This window comes from Ranitomeya variabilis, chromosome 7, assembly GCF_051348905.1.
Source record: "Ranitomeya variabilis isolate aRanVar5 chromosome 7, aRanVar5.hap1, whole genome shotgun sequence".
NCBI classification, from domain to species: domain Eukaryota; kingdom Metazoa; phylum Chordata; class Amphibia; order Anura; family Dendrobatidae; genus Ranitomeya; species Ranitomeya variabilis.
This window is the reverse complement of record NC_135238.1, coordinates 188,798,094-188,823,516: the sequence shown is the minus strand read 5'-3', so window position 1 is coordinate 188,823,516 and position 25,423 is coordinate 188,798,094. Positions and strand designations below refer to the sequence as shown.

The 25,423-nt window shown below is 43.4% G+C and overlaps 1 protein-coding gene across 1 annotated transcript in view; it reads left to right on the top strand.

The window, feature by feature from the left end:
- The first annotated feature begins 2,946 nt into the window (after window positions 1-2,946).
- The window catches only part of LOC143786289 (FAST kinase domain-containing protein 1, mitochondrial-like), a 35,567-nt gene continuing 13,090 nt past the window's right edge, over window positions 2,947-25,423 (top strand). Inside the window, exons 1-14 of the mRNA XM_077275563.1 lie at window positions 2,947-3,026; window positions 10,218-10,701; window positions 10,776-10,844; window positions 11,225-11,350; window positions 11,804-12,115; window positions 12,350-12,460; window positions 13,274-13,405; window positions 14,386-14,875; window positions 16,195-16,309; window positions 17,666-17,794; window positions 19,256-19,387; window positions 20,733-20,846; window positions 22,063-22,204; window positions 22,805-22,919. Coding sequence (XP_077131678.1) covers window positions 10,367-10,701; window positions 10,776-10,844; window positions 11,225-11,350; window positions 11,804-12,115; window positions 12,350-12,460; window positions 13,274-13,405; window positions 14,386-14,875; window positions 16,195-16,309; window positions 17,666-17,794; window positions 19,256-19,387; window positions 20,733-20,846; window positions 22,063-22,204; window positions 22,805-22,919 — 2,322 coding nt within the window. The 5' untranslated portion in view covers window positions 2,947-3,026; window positions 10,218-10,366. The remainder of the gene's footprint in view (window positions 3,027-10,217; window positions 10,702-10,775; window positions 10,845-11,224; window positions 11,351-11,803; window positions 12,116-12,349; window positions 12,461-13,273; window positions 13,406-14,385; window positions 14,876-16,194; window positions 16,310-17,665; window positions 17,795-19,255; window positions 19,388-20,732; window positions 20,847-22,062; window positions 22,205-22,804; window positions 22,920-25,423) is intronic.

Below are 25,423 nucleotides of genomic sequence, written 5' to 3'. Positions count from 1 at the left end.
GCCCCGCACACACCCGAACAGTCCCGCACACACCCGAACAGTCCCGCAGACCCCGTCCGCACACACATACACGCACACCATCACCGCCCACACACTTCCCTCCTCCCGAACTGCAGCGTTTCTCGGACCCACATCCGCATCTAAACTGCAGCTCTTTTTTACATCTGCGGTTTTGCTGCAGATGTGCCCGACTCAATGAAAGTCTATGGGTACAGAAACGCTGCAGTTTGGCAAAAAAAGAAGTGATATGCTGCTGAAAAAAAAAAGCTGCGTTTCGGTGTGTCTTTTTCCGCAGCATTTGCACAACAAGTCTGCTGCTCCCATAGACTTACATTGGTTGAGCACTACACTGCGGATTTGATGCAACTCTGGGCAGCAAAAAACCCTGCGGATCTGCAATCAAATCCGCAACGTGTGCACAGCCTTAGCATTTAGTGAACCTAGCAAAAAAGCCAAGCAAAAAACAAGTGTGGGATTGCACTTTTTTTGCAATTTCATCGCACTTTGACTTTTTTTTCACATTTTCTGTTACACGACATGGTAAAACCAATGGTGTCGTTCAAAAGTAGAACTTGTCCCGCAAAAGATAAGCCCTCACATGGCCATATTGATGGAAACATTATGGCTCTGGAAAGAGAGGGAGAGATAAACGAAAAAAGCTCCAGGGGTGAAGGGGGTTTAGAAACATGGATATAGACATATCTATGGAAATAGACATAGATATATAGATATATCTGTATGTATCTATCTATCCATCCTATATCTCTGTATCTATCTATCTATCTATCTATCTATCTATCTATCTATAATAATAATTTTTATTTATATAGCGCCAACATATTCCGCAGCGCTTTACAACTTATAGAGGGGACTTGTACAGACAATAGACATTACAGCATAACAGAAATCACAGTTCAAAACAGATACCAGGAGGAATGAGGGCCCTGCTCGCAAGCTTACAAACTATGAGGAAAAGGGGAGACACGAGAGGTGGATGGTAACAATTGCTTTAGTTGTTCGGACCAGCCATAGTGTAAGGCTCGGGTGTTCATGTAAAGCTGCATGAACCAGTTAACTGCCTAAGTATGTAGCAGTACAGACACAGAGGGCTATTAACTGCATAAAGTGTATGAGAACATGATGAGAGGAACCTGATAATGTTTATTTGTATTTATTTATTTATTTTTTTATTTTTTTTAGGCCACACAGGGATAGTTAGGTTAATGCGTTGAGGCGGTAGGCCAGTCTGAACAAATGCGTTTTTAGGGCACGCTTAAAACTGTGGGGATTGGGGATTAATCGTATTAACCTGGGTAGTGCATTCCAAAGAATTGGCGCAGCATGTGTAAAGTCTTGGAGACGGGAATGGGAGGTTCTGATTATTGAGGATGCTAACCTGAGGTCATTAGCGGAGCGGAGGGCACGGGTAGGGTGGTAGACTGAGACCAGAGAGGAGATGTAGGGTGGTGCTGAGCCATGGAGTGCTTTGTGGATGAGGGTAGTAGTTTTGTACTGGATTCTGGAGTGGATGGGTAGCCAGTGTAATGACTGGCACAAGGTAGAGGCATCGGTGTAATGGTTGGTGAGGCATATGATCCTGGCAGCAGCATTCAGGACAGATTGGAGCGGGGAGAGTTTGGTAAGAGGGAGGCCGATTAGTAGAGAGTTACAATAGTCCAGACGAGAATGAATAAGTGAGACAGTAAGAGTTTTTGCAGAGTCGAAAGTAAAAAAAGGGCGAATTCTAGAAATGTTTTTGAGATGCAGATAGGAAGAGCGAGCCAGTGATCGGATGTGGGGGATGAATGAAAGCTCGGAATCAAGGATGACCCCAAGGCAGCGGGCATGTTGCTTTGGAGTAATGGTGGAACCGCACACGGAGATGGCAATGTCAGGCAAAGGTAGGTTAGTAGAGGGAGAGAACACGAGGAGTTCAGTTTTTGACAGGTTCAGTTTCAGATAGAGGGATGACATGATGTTAGAGAGAGACATCTGTGTGTAATGGAGTGTGCGTTGGAGAAATGTAAAAGAGGAGGTTGGACAGAAATGACATCACAAATCTTTTTGAAGCTAGAGGAGGTTCCTGCTTAGTGGCAGTGCAATGCATCATGGAACTTGTAGTATTAGAGCACAATAACTCAGGAGAAAGGAAGTTGTCGATTAACCCCATGAGAGCTAGATCCAGCACTGAAGATGTGCTGCTACAGCATGATAAAAGGTAATATTGCTAAAATAAAGACAGTGGATGTTTTCAGTAGCACATAATTGCAAGATTTATGAAAAAAAAAAAATTATTGTAGTGGACAACTTATTTAAGTCTGAAGTTCCAGCCTGGACTCACCGGACTCAAGTTAGTCTGCAGTTAGCTATTAGTTATTAGCTATTCGATTTTCATGTATGGCAGTTAGCTATTAGTTATTAGTTAGCTATTCGATTTTCATATATGGCAGTTAGCTATTTGTTATTAGTTAGCTATTCGATTTTCATGTATGGTTAATTATACATAGAGTGGATATTGTTTGGGTAAAATTTTGATCAGGACTTTGAGATGTTTATTTTGACTACTTGTGGTCCTGGGTTATTCACGTAAATCGCTTATGCCGCACATAATCAAACGCACTCAATCGTACGTAAATTCAATTTGAAAACAGGTACCCTTGACCACTAGTATTAAAAATGAACATATCAATGTCCTGAATAATATTTACCAAAAAAATTATCAACTCTGTGTAGTTCAGAAGTTATTCACGTAAATCGCTTATGTCGCGCATAATCAAACACACTCAATCATACGTAAGTTCAATTTGAAAACAGGTACTCTAGACCACTAGTACTCAAAATGACCAGCTCAATGTCCTGAACAATATTTGCCAAAAAAATTATCAACTCTATGTGTAGTTCAGAAGTTATTCACGTAAATCGCTTATTTTTGTATGTTAACAGAACCTTGGAAGAGTTTCACCAGTAACTTGCTAGAACTATCATCAAAATGTACTTCATGGCCAGAATGTTGTCAACTACATCCAGTAAGACATTAATTATTCACAGAATCAGCTTACCTTGAACCACAAGTAGTCAAATGAAACAAGTTCAAGTTCTGCACATAATCTGAAATAAAATATCAGAACTCTGTATAGTTCAGAAGCGAAAAGGAAAAATCACTTATTTCCATGTGTGAAAATAAACATGGTAAAATGTCGTTAATAATGTATTAGGTGTGTTTTCAAAATGTTTTATACCTTGTCAGTAAACAATGCAATCAGTTTGGGAGTTAGGCCGGAGTCACACACAACATATAAAAATACAGTCCGTTTTTGATGGCCGAGATAAGCAGAAAATTTCCTGAACAGTGATCCGTATTCAATGCGAGGATGCAATTTTTTCTCCTACAATTATCCGTGTGCCATCCGTGTGGCATCCGTATGGCGAAATTTTCTCGACGGCTTGCAAAATGGACATAGAATGGTTCCATGGCCTCAAATATTCCTTATAACATATATACAGTCTATATATACACTGTGTTCCAAATTATTATGCAAATAATATTTCCTCATATTTTCTCTAAATTACCTATCTGAATTGCAGTCATTGTTATTTTCCAGTCATCTACTATTCTAGTATAATTGCAATGTTTTGGAAAAAACTGCCTATGAAAACAGTATCTTTTTTAAAAAAAATAAACACTCAAAATGCATGTTCCAAATTATTATGCACAGCAGAGTTTTCAACCTCTTTTTTTTATTTTGAACAAAAAAAGGTCAATTGTGAAGTTATAAGCATTATCAGCTTATTACAAAATGAAATCAAACAGTTTTCAAGTGAAAACTTTATTCTAGGTGATGATACATTTGCACATAGGACCCCTTGTTCGAAAAAAGCTTCTGAACTCTCTCGTCCATTGAATTTGTCAGTTTTTGGATGGTTTCTGCTTCATTTGTTTTGCATGTGGACAGAATACCCTCCCAGAGCTGTTGCTTAGATGTGAACTGCCTCCCGCCATCATAGACACTCCTTTTGATGATGCTCCAGAGGTTCTCAATGGGGTTGAGGTCAGGGGAAGATGGTGGCCACACCATAAGTTTGTCCTCTTTTATGCCCATAGCAGCCAGAGATGCAGATGTGTTTTTTGCAGCATGAGATGGTGCATTATCATGCATGAAAATGATCTTGCTGCGGTTCTTCCTCTTGAACCATGGCAGGAAGTGTTGTTTTAGAAACTCCACATAGATTATGGAGTTCATCTTTACCCCTTCAGGGATCATAAAGGGGCCGACAATCTCTCTCCCCATGATTCCAGCACAAAACATTACTCCACCTCCTTGTTGGCGCCTTAGCCGTGTTTTCATGGGGTGTCCATCAACCAGCCATCCTCCACTCCATCCATCTGGACCATCGAGCGTTGCGCGGCACTCATCGGTGAACAAAACAGTTTGGAAGTCAGTCTTCGTTTGTTTTAAGTTTCTTTTTATTAGTTTTACACAAATAACAGATAGGTAAATGGTAACATGTGGATTTGAGATACATCAGTATGACATATAACCCAATCTCGGGAAGGCTAGTTCAATAATAACATGTAACATTATTGATGAACATGTAGATAAACATGTGGATAAACATAAGATTACAGTAAGATGCAATCATTAAGAAAGTTCAGATTTGAAGTCTTGTGACTTCCCGAAGGCTAGATCAGAAACCAAAAACAACTCCACATTAATGCGACATTTAACCAATACACACATACTGTAAATAGAAAGAAAGAAGAGGAGAAAGGGGGTAGGTGATAGATTCACTAGAAGGGGAGGGTTCGGCTTATCGTAAAATAGGTGCAAGGGATTTAGAGGGGGGACATCGACACGTTCATTTCTGGATTAGGAAGAGATCCAAACCTCTAAAGAGATTTCTAATTGTTAATGAGAGCCAAATACTCATCACTAGATCTGAAAGATTTCCAGGGGACCTATGTTGTGTGGAATTTCTCTTGTGAGAAAAAAGTGAAAGCAGAAATTTCTTCTATATAGTATAACTGGTCCACTTTGTTGACCCAATCTGAAATGCTCGGGCAGTTTTTAGTCAACCAGTGGACTGGGATAAGAAGCTTAGCTGCTGATAGAAGGAAAGCCAACAGGGATTTATTTTTATATTTCGAGTTGTCCCCCTTCCAGTTTAAAAAAATGAGTGTCAGGGAGGGTGGATGTAGTAATTTGCATATTTTAGTTATATATTTTAATACTTCTTTCCAAAAAGTTTGTAGTATTTCACAAGACCACCACATATGCAGAAAAGTACCAACGTCTTTAGTACATCTCCAACAGGTTGGTGAAGAATTGGGATACCAAAGATGAGATAGAGTTGGGGTAGTGTACCATCTAGTGACTATTTTATACGAATTTTCCTGTACTCTTATACAACTAGATGGGCCATGCGAATTTTTGTAAATTTGATCTACCTCCCAGTCCTGAAATTCAGTATCAAGGTCTTTTTCCCAGTTATGTATGTAAGCTCTGTGATATATGTGATGCAGTAACCCCTGTAACAGGTAGGGGGCGCTGCATGGTCTCCCCGGAATCTGCACGGAGTTGTATTGAGGCCGTGAGAATTGACCTGCAGTGATGTCAGGATCACGTGACCAGTCCATGTGATCCATTACTGTGGGTGTGGTTACAGGTACATAACGTGACCAGAGTGTGGGTCACATGTTCCTGTGTGGTTCCAGTGTTTGGACCTGAAGGGTCCAAGTGCAAAATCCCTGAGGGAGTTCCTGAGGGCTCGGTGTGTTCCTGTGTTGGAAGCCTGGGAGGAGGCTTCCTGGAAAGCACCTGCTGGCGTGGGAGGTCCTAGTAGGAGGACCGGATCCCGGAGCCGTGCACAGTGGAACTGGGGAAGCTGGAGTCCTTCGGTGAGGTCTGGACTGACTAGTGTGTGCCGGCCAGGCAAGTTGGTGATCCCTGTAAGGCAGCTTACCCGGAGGTGTGGACTGGCGAGGAGTCAGCAGGTGGAGCCGGAGCTCCCGTCAGGTATCGTACAGGCCGTAGTGCTTGTGAAGTCTATGAACTATGTGGTCTCCCTTGGGAACTGGTTAAGGGAGGACCAGCGTGTTAGTGTCCGTGAGGCAAAGCCGTACACTGAAGTGTTAGAAGCTGCAAGTAAATATTACCAGTTGGTGCCTGTTGTGTTTCATGTTATGAACTGTGCGTAACCCGGTTTATGAGGCTTAATAAACCGCATGGACTGCTTTGTTTTATAAACCCGTGCCCGTGTGCTTGAATATCGCGGCCAAGTGAGTGTCCCCCAACACTCTCAGTGAGAGAAACCTTACAATTGGTGGAGAATTTTGGCAACAATCCCGCTAGCACACGTGGAGTTAATTGCTGTGGCAGAGCCACGAAGGTGACAAGCATCTAGCGGTAACTCGGCGGGGTTACGAAAGTGACAAGCGTCTGCTGTGACTCGGCGGGGTCACAAAGGTGACAAGCGGCAGCGGTGGAGCCGTGCAGAGCCGTGTGGAGAGTAGCCGTGGTTGCAGCGAGAGGTTCCACAGCAGGCGGAGCTGTAGTGGCTTGTGGTTGGCAGCACCTGGAGGTGCCGGTTGTGTGTGACTGCAGCGGGAGCTGTGGCGGTACCAGCAGGAGCTGGTGAAAGTGACAGAGAAAAAAAAAAAAAAAATTTCTTTTTGTGCAGACTCTTAAAAGGCCAGTACAAGCCCAGAGACATTGGGGTGTACTGTGTGAACTGGGGCCTGAGTGCCGTGGGGGAGTCCACGGGGTGTATCCCAGGGAGGGGAGTATCCCTAATAGTGAGCGGTGGCCCAAACGGGGATGGTTGCCCAAAAGGGGGCGGAGACCCAAAAAGGGGCGGTAACCCGAATAGGGGTAATGGCCCAAAAAGGGGTGGAATCCCGAAGGGGGGCTGAATCTCGAACCGGGGTGGTATCAAAAAGCGGAGCACTTGCCCAGAAAGGGGGCAGAGCCAAAAAAGGGGCGGCAATCAGTGAGGTGTCACGACTGTGTCCTTTTTGGCTGGATGGAAAGTGTGTGCAAGGGTTGATAGACCCGGGGAGAGAAGCGTCTGTGCTGGGAACCCGTCCAGGAGATTCTGTGTCACCTGGCGACACTGAATATCTCCAGGTAGCCACTATCTACATTGTCGCAGCGGAGGTTTCCACATACCATGAGGTGGTTGTAGACCCGATCTTGCCGTATCCTATGGTAATAGGACAAGATTTGGTAGCACTGTGGGAAAAGGCTGAAGTGTTTGTGGATATAATGTGGATGTCAGTTAGTAATGTTGAGAAGGCAGGCCTGACCAGAGGGAAAGGTGCGACTGTCCAACTAACTGACCTGACGTCACCTGAAGTGTGCCACAATACGACTGATAGTGGTCTGCTGGATAAAACACGTGGAGCTGACACCCAGACAGAGAGTGACTTGCAGGGTCATCAGACTGTGGGGTGTGACACAGATTCTGGGGGTGACTGTGACAAATCATGGCCAGTAACAAGCGCATATGCCCTGGTGACAGGTGGAGGACGGGGTCCAGGACCTGTGGTAACGGGTGGAGGACGGGGTCCAGGACCTGTGGTAACAATAATTAATAACAATAATAATAATAATTAGTAACAATAACAATTCAATACAATTAAATGTCATAAGGACTTCAAAAATGGCGTTATTAGACGTAGGCGCCGCGAGCTAAATTTCCAACGCTTTGCCTTTTGCTGATTCGTCAGACCGCTCGCGGTCGGTGGCCAGTAGGAATCGCTGGGAGAATTTAGTTGTGATTTTTAAGAGTTTTAGACGTGTGTGAAAGAAATACTGCAAAGTTAGAATGCTTTAATAAATAGAAGTGTTGATACTTTATTATTATAAATGAACAAAATGCAAAGAGAATGAAAAAGAAGGAAATCAAATCAGGATTCGGCATCCTTCGAAATCGCATCAAAGAACGTATTCTTCTGTGTACACTCGCACAAAGTCATGGATGATGTAGGATTATAGCCGGGTGTATAAACCATTATACAAAACGGGGGGGAATGATCATCATTTACATAGGAAGGTTAAAATACAGTCGTTGACTGAAACAGAAACAGCTGTGTAGGAGGCTTAATACTGGGCGAAGAACAGCCGAACTCTATACAAAGGTGAGGTTGTGGAAGACAGTTTCATGTTATAGATCTTTCACCATTAAAGTAGAGAGGAGTGCAGTGGATCCCGGGCGCTGCTGCTACTAAGGTTAATCCTCAGGTATGCTTAAGGGAGGAGTAGGTTCTACGCAAACATTTTTATTTATCCTCTGTTCCGGGATCCACCTCACTGATCTTTCCTTTCCTTGTTGTGTCCTCTTTCCATTTGGTCTGCATACGGCGGATATTGGATAATATCTAACTCTTTACATAGTTGTGCCGCACACAATCTGTTCAGATGAGCGACCAACCCTCTGACTTGCCCTGACTAGTGATGAGCGAATATACTGGTTACTCGAGATTTCTCGAGCACGCTCAGGGGTCCTCTGAGTATTTTTTAGGGCTCGGAGATTTAGTTTTTCGTGCCGCAGCTGAATGATTTACATCTCTTAACCAGCTTGATTACATGTGGGGATTCCCTAGCAACCAGGCAACCCCCACATGTACTTATGCTGGCTAACAGATGTAAATCATTCAGCTGAGGTGAGGAAAACTAAATCTCCGAGCACTAAAAAATACTCGGAGGACCCCCGAGCATGCTCGGGAAATCTCGAGTAACGAGTATATTCGCTCATCACTAGCCCTGACCTGTTGCCCACAGTGTTACACAGGGAGCACCTCTTGTATTTTCTCTCTTCAGGTCTTTCACCATAGGCAGACCGAGCCATGGTCTTCAGCTGAGGACCATAGTTGGATGTGAGACTAGTCTGACTCTTCTTGGTATTTTGCAGCACTGCATCAGGTGATTCGCAGTCGTGGGACCCGTCAATCACCTGCTGTGGCACTTGGACTTTCTGGACTTGGTTTCTCTATTGCTATGGTCCACGGCCGGATCTTTAAAGTATATTATCTCTGAAAAAAATATCACTGGCTGTAATCAGGCAGCCAGGCTCTGATTAATGCTGCCTATTGTTTGGGCAGCATAAATCAAGCGACAGGTTTCTTTTAATGGTAACCCGAAGAAAGCCAGCAAGGATTACTATAAATAAAATGGCTCAGTGCTTTCCTAGCATTCTGTAGGGGTCCCAGTGACTTCACCTCCAGGCAATCGGCATAGGTGACATATCCTAGTTATATACCACCACTGTATAAGGCGGGCTGATTATGATACTAAAGATCACTCTCCTTCTTACTGGGCAGAAGTGTAAGTTTAAGGCTTTAAACATTCCAAAGATATTGCATTATTCCTTCCCATAGCATGCTGGTCTTTGGGGTTCTAGGATCCCTGGCGATCCTGAGGATGGGGCTCTTGATAAAGGGAACGAGGCTTGGCATAGTCCAATCTCGAAATGAGCGGTAGGTGCACATGCTCAACCTCCGCACCATTCATTGTGTATGGGACTGCTGGAAATAGCTGAGTGCTAAGCTTGGTTTATAAGCTCCAGTGTTCTTTTTTGGAGATTTTTTTGGGGTATGAGAAGTTGGGACTCCAGCAGCCAGTAAGTCAACCCTTATCTTTAGAAGAGGGGACGATTTACTAAACTAGAAATCACCCTTTAAACTCACCATGTAATTACATGGATGAAATGGGTCTGACACGTTCTCCACCCGATCATTCAAAGGGAGGGTAGGGTGCGATCTTCTTTGATGTCCTTATGCCTCAATAGGTTTGTTTTTATCACCAGATGCTAAAAAATGCTCTGGACAAATAACTTTAAGCTTCATATTCTAATATACAGGGGTGCATATGCTGGCATAAATGTCTATTCATATTATTATTTTTATACTATGTGGATAGGTAGATGCTGTCCTGCCGGTTGCATGGCCAGAAGGGTCACCAGACCTTACCCAGATTGACTTGATTTTTATTTGGGAAGTTATAAAAAATGAGGTTTGTTTAAGAAAATCATGCACAATTGATAACATTCAACTATTATTTAAACTGTACACCGACTTCTGCACCCCCTGTATACCAATACCATATAATAAGTATGTTAAAATGCTGATTGTATAATCTGTATGTGGAAAGAACACAGCCTTACATATAAGTTGTGGGTCCACTATTATTATTATTCCTTTTTTATCTCTTCCTTTACAGATGGCTTTAATCAAAGTGTCTTATCATATCTTGAAGTAACAAGATCTTCTCCGGAGAGAGGAATATCCACTTTCTAAGAAGATGTTGGAAGAAAAGACATAGAATATTTTTATTTCTCTAAGGTCCTAAGCCTTTCGTACAGTCCAGACATGTTCTGCTGGAGGAGGGCTTTGCCTCTTTCTCTGCGCTTCTTTCAGATGCGTAGTATCAGTTCGGATCCGCTCCTGGATCAGTTGATGACTAGCACAAACCAATTCCAGATTTTTCAACTCGTTGGCATCCATAAGTCTAAGCTTACAGTACATCATGTGGGTTGCGCCATCAATACATTATGGGAGCTTCAGAAGGGGAAGCCGAGTGCAAACGCAAATCATGAAACCGTCCGAAATCACCCGGAATTTATTGCTCTTCGGATCCTGGCAGAAAATAAAATTGACTTTATGAGCGACACCACCCTGGTGAATACGCTGTATGCCGTTATAAGGTACGAGCCACTTGCTCCATTGCTCGGTCCTTATGTTGCATCTCGTTTACCATTGTTGTATTCTGTATTTCAAGGTTTAATGTGGAAGCGCACGACTCTTTGGTGCAGCAGCTGCTAATGGAAGGCTGGAGAAGACTGGAAAAGTAAGGCTGGTGGAATGTTTGATTACCAATCCCAGCAGCCATTTTGCCATTTAGTTGCCCAGCATTAGCTCTTTGGCTCTTGAGGTTCGTCATGCTGTGTGTTGCCCAAAGGTTTTCCGCATTGTATCCCTCTTCTCCCACTAGTATACACGTCATAGCATTTCATTGTAGCATCGTAAACATGAGACAAGATGCACAGCCAGGACAGTGGAGTCCTGCACTTTTGCAACTGCGGACTGGAAAAACGAAACCTAAAAAGTTAGATCAATAAATAACTTTTTTATAAAGAAATCTTTTGGATTTTATCCTATATAACTGTATGGCGCATTGTTTGTTATTTTGTATTTATATGATTGATTGTATGTTTTTACCTGTTTCAGATTTGAACCGGAGACGTTGTCGAAATTCTCAGTTTGTTTGGAAAAACTAGATCTGGGCAGCAGTCCGTTAATGGGAAAGGTAGCCAATGCCCTGAACACGGGCCTGGAGAACATACAAAATATTAGGTAAGCGGTCACCAGTATCTAAAGGTATCGTCACATTAAGCGACGCTGCAGCGATAGCGACAACGATGCCGATCGCTGCAGCGTCGCTGTTTGATCGCTGGAGAGCTGTCACACAGACCGCTCTCCAGCGACCAACGATGCCGAGGTCCCCGGGTAACCAGGGTAAACATCGGGTTACTAAGCGCGGCCCTGCGCTTGGTAACCCGATGTTTACCCTGGTTACCAGTGTAAAACATCGCTGGGTATCGTTGCTTTTGGTGTCAAACACAACGATACACGGCGATCGGATGACCAAATAAAGTTCTGGACTTTATTCAGCGACCAGCGACATCACAGCAGGATCCTGATCGCTGCTGCGTGTCAAACTAAACGATATCGCTAGCGAGGACGCTGCAACGTCACGGATCGCTAGCGATATCGTTTAGTGTGACGGTACCTTAAGACTACTGGAAGTGATTTAAAGCACTACATAGATGTGCACAGCGTGCGCCGGGTCGTCCAGTTTCTGTGCCTTATGAAGTATGACTACCAGCCCCTCTTGGATAAATGCAATCAGATTTTTGTGCGGGACAAGAATAAAATGAGCACGGACACCATGTGCATCGTCAGCGGCCTCTACCGGCAAATGGCTTTCAAGCAGTACGAGTTTCAGGTGATGGCAAAATTGTCTCTGCTCGAAATATCAAACCTATGGAATAATGCGGATCATTTCGGAAAAATATTTTGTGCCTTATTTCCGATGGCTTCTCAAGAGATAAGAAATAGGTGAGTGGGCCCCTTAAAGGGATGTGATGTATCGGCCCCTTAAAGGGATACTACGTATCAGCCCTGAACCAACAGAAAAAATCCCATAATGCAATGATAATACTCAAATAGAACTCGTATTCCCTAATTAGAGGAAGCTCCTGATTATTTTGTAGTCTAATCTAGGAATTCAGTACTGGAAACAATTGCCAAATGTTGGATTTGTAAAGGTTTGAGCTCCTTTGTTCCCTCCAGGCTTGAAGACGACCTTGTCATACTGGCAGGTAAGATCCATCACATCAGTCTGGTGTACGTGCTGGAGACCATGGCGGAGGCCGAGTGCAAGAACCCAATCCTCATTCAGAAGTAAGTGGATTCTCTAAGCCGTGAATGGTTTGGAGCTGGATCCTTCCTGTCCAATCTGATATTGTCCATATTATCACGGTCCGGGTACGGGCTGCACCCCGGCGAGGGTCTGCTGACCCAACTATACATGTGTGAGGCCAGGAGATCCTCGGCCAATTCGGTCCATACCTGGATCATAATATATGGATGTCTGAATCCTGCCATATTTCCATTTACTGTTCAGATGGATGCAAGCTGTTGTTCCCTGTAATCAGCTATTTCAGACTCTTAGTATTCTCCTCCTAGCAAATAAGTACTGAGAGGTTTTATTTTTTTTTTTGCCTGATCCCTTTGATGTACAGACCGATGAGTCCGATGGTGGATTTCTCCACTCCTCAATGCATGAGCACCCTACTGAGCATTCATGTCCATTGGGGGAATAGAGTGAGAGCGAGCTGATGGCCAGATGAACGCTTGGCCGACCCTCACGGTATATGGGGCCTTTACAAACCTATGAACCATTTTATATGGTGCACATTCTTGAAGCATCTTTACAGTGGAACAAGGAGCGTCCACCACTTATTAGAGACTCTGTCGGCCGTTTCCTAACTTATTGATGACACTGGCGCAGTGTGTTGTGTCGTTTTTGCCATCAAAGTTACAAAAACCCATATGTACGTCAGTGGGGCTTGTGGTCCGGGTGAAATTTGTTCTGCCACACACGGCACACTGTGTGGGAGCGTCCCTTCTGGATGAGGACGTGGCACGGCTGTGGATGGAGTCTCGTTATGTTGCTTGATGATGTGTGATCTTTTTGTTTTTCTCTCTGTTCAGGATCTGCTCCGCCATCCAGGACAATCTGGATCATTACCATCGCCTGTATCTATGTAAGCTCACAGATGCCGTGGTTTGCCTGCCCTGCCAAAACTATCAACTGTTTGCGGATCTACAGAAACGTCTAACTGCGTAAGTGCAATTTCCATGCATGTGTGGCGAGTAATCGGGTTAAAGGGACATGTGGACGGCCCTATTAGAATGGCGCTGGGTTTACCATGTGGGTAAGACAAGGTCACTAATAAGAATACAAACATATGACTGGTATACCGTGAGGGCCAGGAGCGGACACAGACAGCAGAGGCCCCTGTGCAAGAACAATATATGGACCATCTGCAGCTGGAGAGCTCCTTATAATGCACAATGCCACCTGGTTTGGGGAAAGCAGTGGCCCCTGGACCTCTCGGGCCCCTGTGCGGCTGCACTGGTTGCACCAATGGTATGTCCGCTACTGGTCAAGGTGACATTGGGGAGTCCTCCAGCGTGCATGCGCACAGTGTAACTGCAGAGGCCTGTGCGCGCTCACCGACCGCGCTCACTGACCTCTCTCCTCTGCTGTGGCTGCTCGCTCCACGGAAAGATGCAGAAGTGTGGCGAGCAAGAAGCGTTAAAGAAAGAAGAGGGAGGAAAATCGCATGGCCGCAGCAGAGAGGAGAGAGATCTGTGAGCGCGTGCGCTGGCTCCTGCTGCTACATTGTGTGCTTTCCCCAAGCGAGCGCTGTCAATCAACACAGGAGGCAAAAAAATATCTTGGCCGTGCCAACAACGGACACCCGGATTTTAACATAAATATGCTCAACAATAATAGTTTATTACTACAAACATATGGGTTGTATAAGGACTATTTTATAAGGCCTATTTTAACTAGTAATTTTGGAGTGACACTCATCACAAAGTGTTTTTTTTTTTGTTTGTTTTTAATAAATACGTGACATTTTTGTTCTATGGACCTCTTATTTTATCTTTTGCCTGGGGAAACCACAAAAATAAAGCCCGCATTAATGTGTTTTGAGGGTTTTGTTGGCTTCTTTTTGTTCCCTTTGTCACATTTATAATTGATTTGATTCTGAGAAGGTGACTTTTTCTGATGCCTGAAATGTCCCTTCCCGTAGCTTTATGAAGACGTCTCATGTCCCATCTATGGTGGTTATGATGACCAGGTCACTGTCGCTGCTGACCCTTACTAGAGTGGATGAAGCCGTCCTTAGAAAGATTGACGACGTCATTCCCCAGTGTGACCTCAGCGACCTGAATAGCATCGCGAACAGCGTCATCCGGTGGTTACAGCCCGCCCAGCTGTCCAGGCAGAATAAATCCGGGATGTATGAGAAACTCCTCCATAAAGTGAGCCGATACGGACTGGAGAGAGTGAAGAATATGGACGACATTGATCATCTGTTGAATGAGCTGACGTACGTGATGAACGGGCAGTGGCTGCAGAATATGCTGATAGACGACATCCTGCTCACCTGCCAGCGCCTGCTGCACCAGGTCACCTGGAGGAACGCACCGTTTCTGGCGCTGGTTATTAGTTACTGTAATACTCTGTGTCCTCCGGTTCTGGACAAGATCGCAGAAGTCACCATGGAGAATGTCACAAAGGTAGAAGCCCCGTGGGTTCAGATTGGAAGGCCAGTCACTGGCCCAAACTAAACATCTGGTGGCCAAAGGTCTATTCAGTGCGTGCACCTGACAGCTGTCTAGGGGCGGCTTAAAGAGCACCAGTCCTGTGTGTTACACTATAGTACCCCCATGTAATAATTATTCTGGGGCATCTTTTCATTGTTGTTCCTCTGTTATTCCTCCAGGAAATCCTTAAAGGGATTCTCTCATCATGTATCTTTGGTAGCACCCATCTCCCCTGCCTCCCGATTTTTCGCTTGCAATGGGGTAAGGGGACAGTGGTGCGCTCCTAAGGTCCAGATGGCCTGCAGAGGCAGATGTGCATGCTGCTTGTCTGGGAAACTGGACACTTCTGACAAGCTGCAGGAGTGGCTGGTAACCTAAACAATGAGCAGTAAACTATAGAATTAAAACTCCTTCCATTATTGCAAACGGAGAGGATTTTAAAGTAAGAAGTAAATTGTTTTTACAAGCACTTTTAGCCACTATAGATGAGACAATTCCTTTAAATTAAGGATTTGGTGTTGCTGTTCTACCAGTCAATACTTGTACTCTTAGGACACAGTCAGATGACCGAATAAATTGGACTGTGATCGGACCACAATTCACAGACTGGCCGGCGGCTCTCCCGACCTGAGCGTGACCGCTTCATGTTTTCCTGTACAGCCATCATGCTCAGGTCGGTAGAACCGCTGGACAGTCTTTGCATTGTGGTCCAATCACAGTCCAATTTATATGGTCGTCTGACTGCGCCCTTAGGTCTCAGACGTCTGGTTTTTTTCATACATGTTCTCAGTGTTTCTCACAGATCATGTACCTATTATAGTCTATGGGGCTGTTTACATGCAGTGCCTGCAAAAAACCAAACTGAGATATGGTCACTTTTGATCTGAATCATGGATCAAATTCGCTGATGCAAGTCTATTGGTTCGTGAAAAAAACAAAAAAGATACAAGAAAATGAAACTCCTTAATGGAGGAAAAAGCAAAAAAAAACAACGGACTTACAGATTAGAAATGGATGAAAATCTGATCCAGCACATTAATGGCAAACAGACCATTTTTTTCTGGGATCACTTTATCATTAGCTATCACTGATGACCCAGCAGTAGCAGATTGATGGGTGTAGTGCTCCTCTGAGCTGTGATTTGCACTGATGGGGTATCCTTAGGAAAGATCATCAATGCTGTGATTGCAGAAATCCCTCTCATTTACTGGACTATGTCATGTACACACTGTGTTAGTAAAGACTATTTGTCAGATTAATAATGTATTATATTTTTGTTTTGTTTTTTTAAGATCCATCCCACAGACTTGAACAGAGTTTTATTTGCCTTTGTCAATCTGGGCTACGATCCCCCGCGAGAAGAAGAATTCTTTACAATGTGTATTCAGCATATTCTCGCTAATTTAAGTAAGTATTCATTGTATTCTCAGTATAAGTGGAGATCTGGCCACGCTTCACCCCAGGAGTAATCACAGCCCTGGAAGATTAAAGAGACACATTTTTCTACCTGTGATTTCCGCCTCCGCGTTGCAAAAAGTGAAAATATGCAAAAAAATCCACATTATCATTAACAAGCTGCAGATTAGAAAACCTAAACCCCACAACTTTTTTTTATTATTTTTAGTACATTGTGGTTATTGTGCAGATAATCACATCAGAATTTCAGTGATGAATTTCCCATATTATAGACTGTGGTCACACGGGCAAGTGAAGAAAAGAGAAAAAAAAGAATTGTCCCGTTTTCATCTAAAAAATGTAGCCCTAATGTTATAATTTCCTTATCTTTATGGATTGGGACCTTGTCTAAAATAATTGTTAATAAAGTTTCTACATCATCCCTTATTATGATCCTGAGCTGCAGATTATTTCTTTTCCCTGCCGCTGTCCAACCTATCATCAGAATACAGGCCGCCACGTACAGCAGTCATTGCTCTACACCGGTTCCCCTTAAAAAAAAAAAACAAAAAAAAAACATGTTCTGCGCAAGAATTCTACCATTTTCTAATCTATTTCTTCCTTTTTCACAAAGAAAATGAAGGTATTGTAGCTGAGTGACATCGCCGCATTTACGCATTTTAAGCCCTAGGAAACAGACACATTCCATAAGGCTCCGTTCACCTCTGTGTCATCTGATCCCAGCGGCGGCTGTCATTTCCCATTGGTTTCTGACAGCAGTATCTTTTCCATTAAAGACTCCGTAACCAGTAGCCGAGCCGCCGGTGCAGATGTGAACAGATCCGTAAAAATGAATGGAATTTGCCCAGAGGGGTCGGGCTGATTCCTCCTCCTGCTAACATACCTTTATTCTTAAAGAGTGACTGGCGATTTTGTAATATATTCTATGAGAGAAATGTGCTACTTCCCCTCCTTTCAATCTCCATTCTCTATATAGACAGATTTTCCCATTACTGTGAGATAGGTTGGTGCTTATAAAATTCTATGGAGAGGAGGTGGAGACGGACACAGACTTTCCGCTGTAAGTTCTTCTGAATCGTCAGTTACACTTCTCCATGGAACTTTATGAGCACCAGCTGTCTCCTATCTCAGTAATGGAAGATTTTACTCATGAACTGAGCGTGAAAGATCAGTCCAGGAGGAGAGGAAAAAAAAAGCCGATTTGTCTGATAAGACTTATTTTTATGAGTGCTATTGATTTATGAAATAAAAATGAAAACTCTTTAATACTTCAGCTTCGTCTAATATCAGATCAGGAATGAAAAAAAAAAATGTATAAGATAGTGGTTGTGTTATTTTACCTTCCAGACTCCTTCCCTCCTCATCTCTTGGTTCTGGTGGGCTTCACTCTTGCTGTTGCACAGTATTTCCCAGAAGATCTGATTAAAGCCATTTTCAATATTCATTTCCTAACTAAACTGGATTCCGAACTGGACAGTAAGTGTCATGTGAGCGAATGCTCCACCTTTATCCATTTAGGTTCTATATTGCTCATGTTGCCCCTAGGACTTAGGCTGGCCGTACATATGAGAGGCTTTGTCTTCTCTGATCTCCCAGCACCATGTATGCTCGTGTCTTCTGAGCGTGCATCTTTATTTTAATGGGGTAAGGGATCACTTTGCAAATATGCCCCATCCTCATTTCCCCAACATCTGTCATCAGGGTCGGCTAATATAAATCGAATATTTCTTTGCAGCTTTACCTGCATTACCCATCCTGGTGCGAGACCCGGCACAAAAAGCCTAATACCCTATAAAATTTAATAAAGCTTTTATTTAACCCTTACACAACTGGGCAATTTTTTTTGTTTTGTTTTTAATTATTATTTATTTTCTGTTATTTTTTTTATCATTCTACTTTCAATTTTCAATATTAATTTGTTATTTTTGCACAAGACAAATTGTAATGAATTCAGTTAACCGTATAATGCACACACAAAATTCCAAGAGCAGTGAAATGGTGAAAAAAAGACGCAATTCTGCCATTGTTGTTGTTTGGTTTTTTTTAAACAATAACCCAGCAGTGTGACTCTTCAAGTCGGAACGTTTATAGTTGTCTTGTTTGTTTTAGTTCCTTTTTCTTTTTTTTCACCAATGGTGGGGGTTAGGTTCTTTATATTTCAGTGGCAACAAGAAAATCAGAACTTTTTGTGCATGAACATTTTTAAGTTTGTGACTTTTTCTGAGATCTGGAAGTTTTTTGTTTTGTTTTTCCCATTGTTCCATTATTGGAACCAATGTATTAGGCCTTGTTTTTTTTTATCAAATGTTTGGGAAATGAGGATCTTTGATATCAACCAACCTGATCCTTTACTCCATTGAAATAAAGATGCACGATCAGTTGACAAGGTCATACATGGTTCTGGGAGGTCAAACAAGATTGTCACCATTTTGGGGTACTTAAAACCTTTTATATAGAAGGGTTCACATATGTAAGGAAAAAAAATAAAAATAAATATATATATATATATATATATATATATATATATATATATATATATATATATATATATATATATATATATATATATATATATGTAATGTAATTTTTATTTTGGGATTTTTTTGTATTTTAAAACTGGATAGTAGTACAAAGTAAAAATCTCAGTCTCCTATGATGCCTAAAACTTTACAGGAGTACTAATCTGATGACAATGATAGCCTTTAATAGACCCCCACTGCACTAATAACCCATGGCCACCCCATGGTCTCTTGGGGGGTGGGGTACAGTGGGCAATCGAGGCTAGCGCCAGTCATAGTGTTACAGGCGGGTGCTGGCTGTGTAACGCCGCTGGCACCCGCTATGTACGGCGCAGGCTCAGTATCACATGTTGGGAACGCTTTTGATTTCTGTGTGTTGTAGATTTTCTCTTTCTTCACTAAATATATTATTTTTTAGCTTTTCTGCCTGACAAAAGTGCCAAGATACGAATGCGCCTGATGCAATTAAATCGGGCGGTTTGTCTCGAGTGCCCGGAATACCAAGTCCCATGGTTTCATGAAGAATACTGTCGACAGATGAAGCATAGAGGTGCGGGGCTCGTTTTATTCATTTAGTTGTTAGTTTGTTTTTGTAGGCTTAAGAAAAAAAAAAAAAAATGAGTGACACATGATAAAAAAAAAAAAATCAGCGCTCAAATTCCAGTGCCGGCTCCCAGCTGAGGCTCTGGTCTCAGTGTTTTAACAGTGATGTTGCGTTGACAGTGCTCAGCACCACTGCAGCCAATCACTGAGCACAGAGGCTCTGCCGCCTACCTCGTTGAGCTTAGGCTGGTTTCACACTTGCGTTTTGATCTGCAGCGTTTTAGCGCTAAAAAACGCATGCGTTTTTTTTTCTGTACTTAACATTAAAAAAATGCATGCGTTTTTTAGCGTGCGTTTTGACGCGTTTTCGGCAACGCATGCGTTTTTTGACGCGTGCGTTCATTTGCAGAAATGCAACCTGCAGTAATTTCTAGCTGCGTTTTTTTCCCGCAAAAAACGCATGCGTTTATTCGCGGCAAAAAAATGCATTGCTGTCTACGCATGCGTTTTTAAGCACATGCGTTTGCTTGCGTTAAAAACGCATGCGTTTTTATAGAAAAACACAAGAAAACCCTAAACACAAGAAAAAACAAGAAAACCCTAACCCTAGGGTTACTAGGGATCCTAACCCTTAGGTTAGGATCCCTAGTAACCCTAGGGATCCTAACCCTAGGGATCCTAACCCTAACCCTAGGGATCCTAACCCTAACCCTTAGGGTTAGGATTACGATCCTAACCCTTAGGGTTAGGATCCCTAGGGTTAGGGTTAGGATCCCTAGGGTTACTAGGGATCCTAACCCTAACCCTAGCTATTTCTGTTTTTAGTGGGTTTTCTAGTTGATTTTGATGATTGGCAGCTGTCACACACTTCTCAGCCTGCGTTTAAAAAACGCAAACGCAGGAAAAAACGCATGTAAATGCCGCAAAACACCACGTTTTTTTTTCTGCATGCAAAAACGCATGCGTCTAAAAAACGTGGTGTTTTGCCGCATTTACATGCGTTTTTTCACCACACACGTTTTTTTTTTAAAACGCTGCAGATCAAAACGCAAGTGTGAAACCAGCCTTAGTGATTGACTACAGCGGTGATTTGGGCTGTCGGACATAACGTCATCTCTGCAGCCCAAACTGAGACCGGAGCAGCGAGAGGGAACCGGCACTGAAACCGGGGAGGACATGTACCTGCTCTGTTTGTTATTTTAGAGTGTTTGGGGTCCACTTTTCTGAAAGTGAACAATCCCTTTAATATTCTCCACTGCAAAAGTATATTGTGCGATTTATGGATATGCAATAAGGAATAATCCTTAGAATATTAAAAAGTTGTTTTTTGTTTGTTTTCTTTTTTTGCTCAGAAGGTAACAGTAAGAGATCCATATACCATCAAATCCACTTATTTCTCGGAGATCTCTTTGGGGGAGTTAATTATGCCAAGATGTTTGTGACTACTCCATATTATTACACAGTAGGTAAGATTGTGAAATGTAAAAAAATATATATTTTGCTGCACTAAGAAATCACAAACGCCGCTCTGCTCTGGAAAGAAATGTTATAATTTAAAGATATGTCAAAATTCATCAAATATTGTGACTGTTTAATAACTTTTGTGCAAATAAAAGCAACACAGCCACAAGCAAAACACTGACATATGAGGCAATGGGAGATCCTGGGGGGATGTAATTCAGGGTGGGGACAGTTTGAGTTGCATTTTAGTATATGATATCACAGGATGACTTCCACACACATCTACTTCATATTATATCACGTTTCTTAGCGGAGGACCCACTGGTGATCGTTGTCTAAAAGCCCGCAGTTCCTTTATTTGTTTAGTTCTTCATACGGTTGTTGCCATAAAAAATTTTTTAAAACAAAAGTCTATACAGTCAATCAATATTCTGCACAGAATCGTAATTGAGCAGGGGTCGCCCACTCCTTTTATTCTTTACCAGACTGCTTGAAATGGCTGAGTGCGGTCAGACACCCCCAAGAGATCAGTAACTTGCCTCCTGTTTTATAGAAAGGGGATAACTTTTAAAAACCCTTTTAAGCTGTGTGCACACGTTCCAGATTATTCGCAGATTTTTTGCACGTTTTTTCGCAACCAAAACGCTTAAAAAACGCATACATATGCATTCCATCATTTATAATGGTTTCCACAATTTTTGTGCACATGTTGCGTATTTTTCCGCGAAAAACGCATGCGGAAAAATACGCAGCATGTTCATTAATTTTGCGGATTTTAAGCGGATTTCCCACTATATTATTACATTGGGAACCTCCGGAAAAAAAGCGAAAAATCCGCGATAAAAACGCGTGCAGAATTCCTGCGGAAAACCTCAGGATTTTCTCAGGAAATTTCTGCATACTTTCCGGATGTGTGCACATACCCTTAAAGTGTTTTTCCGGCTTTTGAAAACAAGTGTCCAATTGATTGTAGTTTGTTTTAAAAACAAACAAAGTGTGCCTGGCTCACCCTCCCCAGGTCCAGCATTGAGCCTCTGCCGCTGTTGCCATTATGTTGACCATAAGTGAGCTCAGCGGCTCTGGTCAAGTTGATGACACTAATTGGCTGTTGATGTGACCTGAGCACTGCACACACCAGGAGCTCGCTGAGTGGACCCAGGGAGGGTTTTTGGAAGGTGTTGGACTGTGATTCTCCTAACATTTGATGCTTGCTTTCTATAGACTTCGAGTGCATCCTGAGCAAAAATAAAAAGCCTATCGCCTACATAGAGGAGAACAAGCTGTCCGCCAATGTGGCCGAAGTCCAGTGGGGCCAGGACAGTCAGATGTGTGATAACAAGTCTCTACCTCAAGGAGCCCAGAGGTCGGTGATTCTGTGTGTAGACATGTGGTGCTAGATCACGACGCAGCCTCATTCTCTTAAAAAATAGCCTTCATTTTAAGTTTTCTTACATAACTCCATAGAAGACATGCAAATAAGAAACTTTGTAATATGACTGATCATAGAAATCTGCTTCTTTCTCCTCCTGAACTGATCGTTCATTCTCAAAATTCTCAACTTCCAAGTAAAATCTGTTTTCCGTGAATACAGATTTTCCCGTTACTGAGATAGGAGATGACAGTTAGTGCTCACAAAGTTCTATGGAGACTGATATAGCAGAATGTCTGTGTTCCGCTAGCTCCTCTCCCCCCCTCCATAGAATTTTAAAAGCACCAACTGTCATCTCCTATCTTAATCGAGGAGGAGAAAAGGGCGGTTTCTCCATTGAGGAACAGAGGAGCTAGAGAGATGAGCAGTAAAATCAGTATAATTTTTTTTTTTTTACAAATGAATGGCTTTTTCCGGTTCAGAAAAATAGCGGTTTGGGCAAATGGATGTTTTTTTGGAAAAATTTGAGTAGAATTCAATTCCTCTTGATTTTGTTTGTTGGACTCTAACATATTATTTCTTTCATCTTTATAGAGTTGCCATTGACTTTCTTAATCCAGTGGCATTTTGCAGAAACTCTTCCAAGATTAAAGGCTTAAATGCCATGAAGAAGAGACATTTGGAGATCCTGGGGTACTATGTAGTTCAGGTTGGTTACAATTCGAGTTGTGTTTTAGGATATTATATCATGATTAGTGTTGAGCGATACCTTCCGATATCGGAAAGTATCGGTATCGGAAAGTATCGGCCGATACCGTCAAAATATCGGATCCAATCCGATACCGATACCCGATCCCAATGCAAGTCAATGGGACGAAAATATCGGAATTAAAATAAACCCTTTATAAACTTGTAGGTTCATTCTACATGAAGGAAAACAACTAAGAATAATGTAGGATGTATTGGGGGACGTGGCGGAGACATTAAAGGCACAGAGGTTTAGCCCAATGTAATAGAATAGCAGGATTTTTTTTTTTTTTATGACGTTCGGCGTTAGAAAGAATTTGACTATGTTAATTTTTTTTTTTTTTATGTCAGATATTGATGTTTCACTACTTCCACGCCCTTCACCTTCTTTTTTACTTCTCCCACGCTTTCTTCTTCATTATCCTCATCATCAGCTTCTTTGACATCAACTTCTTCACCTTATTCATCTTCTTCTTCATCTTCTACCTATTATTTTTTTGGTTACATTGTTCATATTCTTTTTATTTTACTATTGTCTTCATCATATTCTACTTCTTCATCATATTCTTATTTGTGACAGGCATTCCCGTAGTTGTTATCTATAAAAGTTTGAAGATTACACCTTCCGTTCTGCCTGTCACAAAACAGTTACATTTGTCCGCGTTCAGTTTGGCCTGCAGCATCAGGCTTTATCCAGGGGCACCACGAGGAGGAACGGACTCACCCCCATACACTGCTTAGTCTTCTTCTGCTTATAATTTAGATAATATTTTTTGCTCTGATATTTAGTGTTATGCTTAATGTTCTTCTGCTCTTTGTTCTGCAGCCTCTTGTTCTTCTGCTTGTCGGTCTTCCAGGTCGTCGTCGTCGTCTCCAGGGTCGTCGTCTCCGGGGTCGTCGTCATCGGGGTGGTCTTCAGGGTCGTCGTCTCCGGGGTCGTCGTCATCGGGGTGGTCTTCAGGGTCATCGTCTCCAGGGTCGTCGTCATCACGGTGGTTGTCGTCTCTGGTGTCGTCGTCATCTTAGGGGTGGTCTTCCGGGTCATCGTGTTTAGTCTCTTGAACTTGGAAATGTAGCAGAAGGTACAAGAAGGCTGAGAAAATGCCGAGAACCAGCTGATGGAACTGGAACTCGGATGGCTACCCGAAGGTCCAAGAGCCAATGGAACTACCGAGGACCAGCTGACGTTACTGGAACCCGGTTACTAAGCAGGAGGTACCCGTGCCTGAAAGCACTACCAAGGACCACCTGACGTTGGTGGAACTCGGATACCCAGAGGGAGGCACCTAAGCCAAAGGCTCTGCCCGGAACCAGCTGACGGTACTGGAACCAGGATGGTGAGCAGAAGGTACAAGAGCAAGTGTCTGCGTGGCTTTTGCAGGACAAGATGCCGGCTGCACAGCAGGGGAACAGCTGGCGGTGCTGAACCCCACTGACACATTGGCTGGTGTTTTTCTCTGTGCAGCTAGCATTACCGGGCCCCAACTGGCGGTGTTAGAGCCCGGGGTCAGCAGGAGGAGGAGATGGAGCAGAGTGTAGGCCGAAGCCTGCACTGGCGGCAGCTTTGGGTCTGTTGTGCCTGCGTGGCAGTTGCAGGACACGTTGCCGGCTGCACAGCAGGGGAACAGCTGGCGGTGCTGAACCCCACTGACACATTGGCTGGTGTTTTTCTCTGTGCAGCTAGCAGTACCGGGCCCCAACTGGCGGTGTTGGAGCCCGGGCTCTGCAGGGGGAGCAGAGTGTAGGCCGAAGCCTAATTGAACCAATTTCAAAGGTAACCTTTAACCCCCCCTCAGGTGTTACAAAGTAGAAGAGCCACAGCTTATGCAGCAGTAGTGCTGCACAAGTCAAAGGTTGCTCTTTTAATTTTTCTCCTTGCACACGCTGAATGAAACACGTATAACATTTAGCCCTTTATACAGTCAAACTGTGTTGGAGGCGCGAGTTCCCTTTGTAATGAGACGCAGCACAGATGTCAAGAATCCCACCTTGGTGCTGGGTGCAGCCTCCTGAGCGTTGTTATTTGCTGTACAGGAGTCTGCGCTGTCGTGTTATCCCCTGGCCTAGCGCTGTTAGCGCTGCCCATCTTCTGACATCATTTACTGTCGGCCGGTGCGTTTCGCGATGGCCCTGAATCCCAGCCCCGCAGTGTCTTAACATTGTTAAAACACTGCGGGGCTGGGATTCAGGGCCTGGCGCAGCACATATGTTCGCCTCTCACACTCGGGTCCTTACACCCGCTTCAGACTGTGCGGCGTCATCTGATCCCTTATCGCATGCCACGGCCATGAAGCCGCACAGTCCGAAGAAGGCGGAAGGAGATGAGGGACAGGCGAACTGATGCACCGATCATGCCCATCAATCACACCCTCGCAGTCCCAATAAATAAGACACCGAGGGGCGTTGTGTGGGTCAGGGCGGCCGCAGAGGCGCACCCAGCCAAACAATGATGCCAGAAGATGGGCA